Below are 8703 nucleotides of genomic sequence, written 5' to 3'. Positions count from 1 at the left end.
GATGGTTGACAGTATCCCTGGTCCTGTAAGGACCCCTTAGGATAGCGGCCAAATGCCCCCCTACTTTCTGGTGCCCTTCTTGGTGCTCACAGCCCCGGGCCCCCATGGCGAAGAGACACTGGCTGGCAGCATTGCCAGCTTTCTGCCAAGACATCAGCGCTGCAAGGCAAGGTTATTCCTAACTGAGCACAGCCTGCCAGGAAGCAAGCGTTTGCACCCCCCACCACTGTGCAGGTGTGACGGTGAGCTCACAGCTGCCCCCCAGGCATGCCCAGCCCACTTCATCATTCACAGCTCGACAGTTCGCCCGCCCAACCCAGTCCTAGAGGATAAAAAGGGGGGATTAAAGTTCCTGGGTAACAGAGCCGCCTTCTGCGTCCTGCTGAGCTCTGTTCTCGTCAGCACTTCCCGACCCCCTGGTGCCCGGTACTCTTGCTCCGCCAGGAACAAGCCATCATGTCTCGCCAGTCGAGTGTATCCTTCCGGAGTGGGGGCGGCCGTAGCTTTAGCGCTGCCTCTGCCATTACCCCGTCTGTCTCCCGCACCAGTTTCACCTCCGTGTCCCGGTCCGGGGGTGGCGGTGGCGGCTTCGGCAGGGTCAGCCTAGGGGGTGCTTGTGGAGCCGGTGGCTATGGCAGCCGGAGCCTCTACAACCTGGGAGGCTCCAAGAGGATCTCCATCAGCACCAGTGGTGGCAGCTTCAGGAACCGATTTGGTGCAGGTGCTGGAGGCGGCTATGGCTTCGGAGGTGGAGCCGGGAGCGGATTTGGTTTTGGCGGTGGAGCCGGTGGCGGCTTTGGGCTCGGTGGCGGCGCTGGCTTTGGAGGTGGCTTTGGTGGCCCTGGCTTCCCTGTGTGCCCCCCCGGAGGCATCCAAGAGGTCACCGTCAACCAGAGTCTCCTGACTCCCCTCAACCTGCAAATCGACCCCACCATCCAGCGGGTGAGGACTGAGGAGCGGGAGCAGATCAAGACCCTCAACAACAAGTTCGCCTCCTTCATCGACAAGGTGAGCCGGGGTCCTTTTTGAAAAAAACAATATGAGGGGCGCCTGGGTGGCGCAGTCGGTTAAGCGTCCGACTTCAGCCAGGTCACGATCTCACGGTCCGTGGGTTCGAGCCCCGCATCAGGCTCTGGGCTGATGGCTCAGAGCCTGGAGCCTGTTTCCGATTCTGTGTCTCCCTCTCTCTCTGCCCCACCCCCGTTCATGCTCTGTCTCTCTCTGTCCCAAAAATAAATAAACGTTGAAAAAAAAAATTAAAAAAAAAAAAAAAAAGAAAAAAACAATATGAGTGTGTATATAAATGCCAAAGAAAGGGGGAAGAAGGGAGGTTTTCTGACTTTGTGCAAATACCTGCATAGGCGTCTGTTATCGTTTTTTCTGTGTGCTGGATTTGTGGCCCATTTTCTTAGACTGGCAGCATAGAAGAGCGGGTCTTACTGCTTCTATTTCTTCCTCTTCAGAGATTACCCCGAAAGGGCTCCTTGATTCCTGCGGGACAGAGAGATGAATTCTATGCTTCACGTAACAGGGCTGATTGAATAGAAAAGTAGATGAGTTCATCGGGCAGTAATCTGAGTAGCTTCACAGCCACCACTGCACCAGGCCATGCACCACCCAGCTGTGCCCACGGTGCAGGCTGTGTGTCCTGTCTCCCATAGAACAGTGAGGTTGGGCACCTCACTCTGGACCTCCCCTCCTGGGGCCCAGGGCCAGGCATGGTGGCTCATGGTGAGGTGGTGGGGGCGGGGGGGGGGGCAGCATGAAACGGGAGGAAAACTGGCGAACTGACCATTGAGACACGCAATTCAACTTTCTCCACCTTCACCCTCTGCCTTCTCCAGGTGCGGTTCCTGGAACAACAGAACAAGGTCCTGGACACCAAGTGGACTCTGCTCCAGGAGCAGGGCACCAAGACCGTGAGGCAGAACCTGGAGCCCTTGTTTGAGCAGTACATCAACAACCTCAGGAGACAGCTGGACAGCATCCTGGGGGAGAGGGGCCGCCTGGACTCAGAGCTGAGGAACATGCAGGACCTGGTGGAAGACTTCAAGAACAAGTGGGTTGTGGGGAGCAGAGATGGGGCGGGTGGTGTCTTCTTGGCACCAGATGCCCTTCATAACCAGACTGCCTGCCCCTTATGCTTTCCCCACGGGCTAGATGGGTATACCTTTCCATGGACACCTGAAGTACTAGGGAAAAAATCCAGCCCGTGTTTAGAAAGTGCCAGGCCCAAGTTCAGTCCATTGGTAAGGCACTTAGCCACCAGCCAAAGCAGCAAGCTCAGTGCCCTTGGTACCACCTGGCGAAATAAACATCATGGAATCCTTGCTCTTTGGGGCTTTTCTCCCCAGGACACTGGAAGGATACAACATGGGCTTTCTGATGGGTGGCCCCCAAAGCAGGAACTGAGGACATAACCCAACCTAAGTGGCTCAAATAATTTCTTTAGTCCTTGTGAACAAGCAGCTGGGTTGGTAGTTTTTGGTTTGTTTTTTCACAAGGCCATGAAAGCTGGAAAAAAAAAAAAAAAAGCAGTAGGGAAATTGACTAGAGGTGGAGTTGGGGAGAAACAGCATAGCTTCTTTCCAGGAATATTCCTGATACCACTGAATTGTAGCGATAATATAAAGATTATCTGGTAGGCAGTTACAGAAAAACCGATATCCTTATGGGTGAGGACCTTGCCCAGGGGTTCAGACCACCAGTGCTCCCCCACTCTCTGCCCTCATGATGCGAGAAGACCCTTCCTAGAGGGAAGGCAGGCTCACAGTTGTCTTCATGCAGTAAAGACCCCAGGCCTTACCTGTCCCTCATCTCCTGATCAGCACTTCCCATCCTTTTTACCACCAGGTACGAAGATGAAATCAACAAGCGTACCACTGCTGAGAATGAGTTTGTGATGCTGAAGAAGGTGCGTGGGTAGAAGACAGCCTATAGCCTATGGCTATGCTGTCTTATGGTGTCATTCATTTATGTCAGGGTAAAAATCGGGTGTGGTGCCAACCATCCCTGTTTCTCTAGGACGTGGATGCTGCCTACATGAATAAGGTGGAGCTGGAGGCCAAGGTCGATGCCCTAATGGACGAGATCAACTTCATGAAGATGTTCTTTGAGGCGGTAAGAAATGCCCCCTATTTGGGACCCAGAGACATGGCCACTGGGACATCACCAAGAATTAGGGGCTCCAGGATTGACCTCAGTGATTCCCAGGCTGTGGACACATCTCTGTCTCTCCTTCCCTCTTGGTACTACTCACACTTTGTCACTTATGAAGCCAACACTTTAAAAAAAAGAAAGTCAAATTTAAAGCAAAAGACCTCTTCCACAGTTCATTTTGCAGAGTGAGGTTTGGAGTGAGTTATTAGAGGTACAAATATTCTTTTTCTGGCCACCTCCCCTCGCAGGAGTGCCACCCCCTCTCTGTTTTCTCCCAGCATGCAGACCACACAGCTAGATTCTTTTAAAATAAAGTATGACCCAAGAAGATGTGAGTCTGAGAAGTTACATGATGCGGGTTTATTGGAGGTTCAGAGTTTTTAAAGTTTTTTTTTTTTTTTTAAGTAGATGGAGTCATGATTTGGATCGTTTATTAACTTATCTAAATTTTTGATGTAGGTGTTTTATTTCTTTTCTCAAGCTGACATGCCACAGTGAATGGAAGATTTGAATGGAACTGATATTAATGCTGACTTCAAATCTCCCCACAGGAGCTGTCCCAGATGCAGACGCATGTCTCAGACACTTCTGTGGTCCTGTCCATGGACAACAACCGGAACCTGGACCTGGACAGCATCATCTCTGAGGTCAAAGCCCAATATGAGGAGATTGCTAACCGCAGTCGGACAGAAGCTGAGTCCTGGTACCAGACCAAGGTGGGTGCTGTGGTGAATGTATCCTGAGTGAGGGGATGCACACGTGTCTAGGATTCCAGGTCATTGACAAAATGCTGAGGGTGGGGCTTCTGAAACCTGCTGAGGCCTCTTTGGATGACTTATGGGAACAATTATGCATGTATTTTCCACATAAATTCAAGAACCTTAAGGAGAATCTCATTCTGAATCCCACACCTACGTCTCTGTGAAAGCAAAGGCGCTAAAGGGAAAATGATCTAAGACCAGGTCCACCTGGACAAAGCTGAAACTAGCACCAGGCCCCAGACAACTACACTACTTGCCACCTTGGTAGCTCCTACCTGTGAGCTCTGGGAAAATGTTTCCGCCCTCCTATGATTGGGATCTTTCCTCTTTTCTGGTGGCATCAGTATGAAGAGCTGCAGCAGACAGCAGGCCGGCACGGGGATGATCTCCGCAACACCAAGCAAGAGATCTCTGAGATGAACCGGATGATCCAGAGGCTGAGAGCTGAGATTGACAATGTCAAGAAGCAGGTAGGGAGAGGTTGGGAGACCTCTGTTTGGTTTTGTTTTACTTTTTATAAACACACACACACACACACACACGCGCGCGCGCGCGCACAGAGCTGGGACAAGTACCAGCATTTCAATGTTCTACAATCCACAATGACCAGGACAAATGTACTGGCTTCTCCCTGGAATCTCAGAATGAGATACCTCAGGCCTAGCTCAGCTACTAAAGAGTCCCCACTCTCTTCTTTCCCTCCGTAGTGTGCCAATCTGCAGAACGCCATTGCTGATGCTGAGCAACGTGGGGAGCTGGCCCTCAAGGACGCCAAGCACAAGCTGGCCGAGCTGGAGGATGCTCTGCAAAAGGCCAAGCAGGACATGGCCCGGCTGCTCAGGGAGTACCAGGAGCTCATGAACACCAAGCTGGCCCTGGATGTGGAGATTGCCACCTACAGGAAGCTGCTGGAGGGCGAGGAGTGCAGGTGGGCAACGTAATGACTCACTTCACAAGCTCAGGATGGTCTCACATTTGATAATATGAAGCTTCTCCTCCACTACGGGGTGTAAATCACACAAACAAGTGACCACTGTCTTGTGCATGATAATTATTCTTCACTAATCCAGTTTCAATCTGACACCGAGGCATACAGCTGACCTATACAATGTTTCTGACCCTGTTCCCAGGATCAGATTCCTCTCTTTCAAACAGCTAAGCAACTCAACAAATATCTTCCTCATTCTTCAAGTATCTTTTCTTCAGGAAGCGTTTCATGATTACTCCAGCTGACTTGAATGCACTTGCATTTGGATTCTCAAACTACCCCGTTTTCTGCAATCTTCGGACACTATCCACTGTGTCCTTCCTGTTAGAAGTATTTCTGTCCATGCCAAGTCCCCTCAGAGAATGTCAGCTCCTACCAGGCCAAAACTGCTTCATATATATTATATTTCCCACAGCCTCTTACTCATAGTTTCAGTATAATGGGTGGAGGAGAATGTGAATTACAATCTTCCTCCCATAACCTGTTTTTAGGTCAACACCTCTTCATTGGAAGTAACTCTAGAGGGCTATCTCTTTCTCTGATTTAAGCAGCTTTGGGCATGCAGTCTCCTTGTTTTTGTTTTTTTTTTTTTTTTAACGTTTTATTTATTTTTGAAACAGAGAGAGACAGAGCATGAACGGGGGAGGGGCAGAGAGAGAGGGAGACACAGAATCGGAAGCAGGCTCCAGGCTCTGAGCCATAAGCCCAGAGCCCGACGCGGAGCTCGAACTCGCGGACCGCGAGATCGTGACCTGAGCCGAAGTCGGACGCTCAACCGACTGAGCCACCCAGGCGCCCCCAGTCTCCTTGTTTGTAAAACAAGCTCTAAACATGACTATGGGAATTATCCACATGGACTACTACTGTCTTTTGGGGAGTTTTAAACTCTGACTTTAATTTTTCTCCTTTTAGACTGAGTGGAGAAGGAGTTGGACCAGTCAATATCTGTAAGTAAAGTTGAACAGACATTAACAATGATGATAACATGGGGTATTTTGCACCAAGTCAAAATCCTACTATTTCTAGATACTAGTAACTCCCATCCCAATATATGATGTATTTAATACACTTAGTGGGAAGCAGGTGGTAGAGGGGAAAGAACACAGACTGAGACATGAACCAACATGGCGCATGTCTTGTTTCTTAAAGGGTATGGCCCTATATCTTACACATCTTGTAACCTTTCCCTGTTGTTGTCCTTACCTGCTGAAGACTTAGCACCATCCCTTGCCTTCTATGCTCACCAACTGTCTGTTAGGGACTTAACTAAACAGATTAGTTCTGGGCCTTCCTTTGCTACTTTGTGAAAGGGGCCAGGTACAGTGCTAACATTAGCAGTATCAAATAATTTGGACGTGTAGGATCAATCAAGCCAGCTGGTCTTACCAAGTTCTCTCCCCTTTCTCTGCAGCTGTCATCACCAACAGCGTGTCCTCTGCCTACGGAGGCGGCAGTGGCTTTGGCAGTGGCCTTGGTGGAGGTCTTGGCGGTGGTCTTGGCGGTGGTCTTGGCGGTGGTCTTGGCGGTGGTCTTGGAGGAGGTGGCGGTGGGAGCTACTACTCCAGCAGCAGTGGAGGCGTTGGCCTCGGTGGTGGGCTCAGTGTGGGGGGCTCTGGCTTCAGTGCAGGCAGTGGCCGAAGCCTGGGGGTGGGCTTTGGCAGTGGTGGGGGCAGCAGCTCCAGTGTCAAGTTTGTCTCCACCACCTCTTCTTCCCGGAAGAGCTTCAAGAGCTAAGAGCCTGCCGCAAGTCACTGCCTCTCAAGTGCAGCCACCAGACCTGTGCTGACCGCCTCTTCCAGGTGGTTGCCAAGCCAAAATTTTTCTTTTTCTGGAGCGTAGTCTAGAGAAAGCATATTGCAGAACTGCATTCTTTGGTTTCTGGAAGGGTCCACTCGCCAGTCTCTAGTCTCCCATGTCATGATTCTATGTTCTGCTTCAAATCAGCCTCTAGGTCTCTATAGCATGGTCCTTGATGTGAGAAGAATCCAAAGTTTTCTGGTATCTAAATCTTTCCGAACAGGGTCCCCATCCTAAGCCCAAATTTTGTTCTTGTTCTGACTACCTCCAGAGTGTGTTCAAATAAAAAATGCTTTTATAATATAAGCTGTCGTGCAGAATTGTTTTTTCAAGGCTTACAACCAGCTTAGAGACCCCATGAGGGGCAGTCTGTCCAGATGTGATTGGCTCCTCTGATGATTCACGGGGAGAATGGAATGACCTTGAAGGCACAGTGGCCATCATGAGTGGTCCAGAGACTGCAAGAGGCAGAAGAGGAGGTTGCTAAAGCCTCTAAAATGAAGGAGTCTCTGAAGGGCATAAATGGTAATGTCCACTGTATTGCAATTTGGACAGATTTTAGAGCCTTTTGTTGGGAGGGGCCTGATTCAGGGTGGGCTGATTTGTAAGTAATAGCAGAAATGGGCTTAAGTGAGATTTGTAAATAAGGAATATGCTGCCTTCAGAACTCAAAAAAGCCTAAAAGACATTAAGCCTGTTCTAGTATTGTAAGTGCTAAAAGGGTCAATAGCTATTTCTTGACAGTGTCCGTGTGGCCTTTGTATTACCAGATAATTTGAAGTATTTAACTGAGATGGCAGGAACTTGCACTATGTGTGCAGCAGTGGCCCATCCTCTTTTTTTTTTTTGTGAGCTGCTTCGTATTTGCATGTCCTGAATGCACGTGTCCAGTGATTTTTTCAGAGGAGGGTTCATCAGTGTAATATCATACTTGTGCTCCTAGAGAAAGTCACATACATTTAAGATCTTGCCTGCAAAGATTGTGTGCAATGCAGGGTTAAGGAGGCATTCCCTGAGCATCTGAGTCAAAGATGTGTTGTCCCCCTTCAGGGGTGAAGGCAAACTATGAATGAAAGACTGTGGGAATGGGTATTGAACAGAATATTGTTGGCCAAATCCATGAAAGCAAAGTCTTTACCAGTTGCTGATTGGATAGAGTCAGCAATTTCATTAATATTAGTAGGGGGCCTTAATGGGTGTGGCCATGACACTAAGGTTGTGGTAATCCACTATGGGGTACCTTTATTCTTTCCAACTTTAAAACCAAGCCAAATTGGATTTTTGAATGGAGAACCAGTAAGCATAATCCCTCTTCTCTAAACAGATCCCATATAATGGGTTTCACTCTTTGAAGGACTTGTTCTAATTTACATTGGAGCATAGAGGGGAAGGTTTACGGAACCCCATTTTGTCAAGCCAATGTGTAAGTGTCAAGGGCTTAATTTAATTTTAGTTTGTTTGAATGTGCATGACCACTGTGAGAGGTTTTAGGGGGCTATAGATGAAATTTAGGCAAGTCAGTAGCTCTGATTAATTAAGGTGAGGCATGCCTATCTGTTCTCTATTTTGGGTTCAATAACTCTCCCATGATTATAGGGGTACCTTGTTTAAATTTAGTGAGATCTGAGGCATAAGTGTAATTTGACTTCCAGTATGGATTAAGATCATGAAGATTTGCCAATTGGTGTATTTCAGATGTTAAAGCTAATTTAGAACCTATATGATAGAGGCACAAAGCCAATCCATGCCCTTTTTAAAAATCTTTTTTGGGAACCCTCTTGCACTGTTGGTGGGAATGCAAATTGGTGCAGCCACTCTGGAAAACATAAAAATAGAAAAAATTAATCAAAAAATTAAAAATAGACCTACCCTATGACCCAGCAGTAGCACTGCTAGGAATTTACCCAAGGGATACAGGAGTGCTGATGCATAGGGGCACTTGTACCCCAATGTTTAGAGCAGCACTCTCAACAATAGCCAAATTATGGAAAGAGCCTA

General features: G+C 48.5%; 1 protein-coding gene across 1 annotated transcript; it reads left to right on the top strand.

Moving 5' to 3' along the window:
- Nucleotides 1–350: 350 nt before the first annotated feature.
- Nucleotides 351–7011, top strand: KRT5 (keratin 5). Its single transcript, XM_045466125.1, has 9 exons — nt 351–1008; nt 1845–2059; nt 2854–2914; nt 3025–3120; nt 3711–3875; nt 4265–4390; nt 4628–4848; nt 5821–5855; nt 6320–7011. Exons 1-9 carry the CDS (start codon nt 457–459, stop codon nt 6640–6642), a joined length of 1794 nt encoding a protein of 597 aa, XP_045322081.1. The 5' UTR covers nt 351–456; the 3' UTR covers nt 6643–7011.
- The last annotated feature ends 1692 nt before the right edge of the window (nt 7012–8703 follow it).

This window comes from Leopardus geoffroyi, chromosome B4, assembly GCF_018350155.1.
Source record: "Leopardus geoffroyi isolate Oge1 chromosome B4, O.geoffroyi_Oge1_pat1.0, whole genome shotgun sequence".
NCBI lineage: Eukaryota > Metazoa > Chordata > Mammalia > Carnivora > Felidae > Leopardus > Leopardus geoffroyi.
Note: the sequence above shows the minus strand (reverse complement) of the source record. Positions and strands in the feature narration are given on the sequence as shown.

Bases quoted from the DNA above. Each gene is read 5' to 3' on its own strand.
- KRT5 (XM_045466125.1), top strand. From the start codon at position 457: ATGTCTCGCCAGTCGAGTGTATCCTTCCGGAGTGGGGGCGGCCGTAGC. The intron at 2,915-3,024 runs GTGCGTGGGTAG...CTGTTTCTCTAG, and splicing joins AGTTTGTGATGCTGAAGAAG to GACGTGGATGCTGCCTACAT. The intron at 3,876-4,264 runs GTGGGTGCTGTG...TGGTGGCATCAG, and splicing joins AGTCCTGGTACCAGACCAAG to TATGAAGAGCTGCAGCAGAC.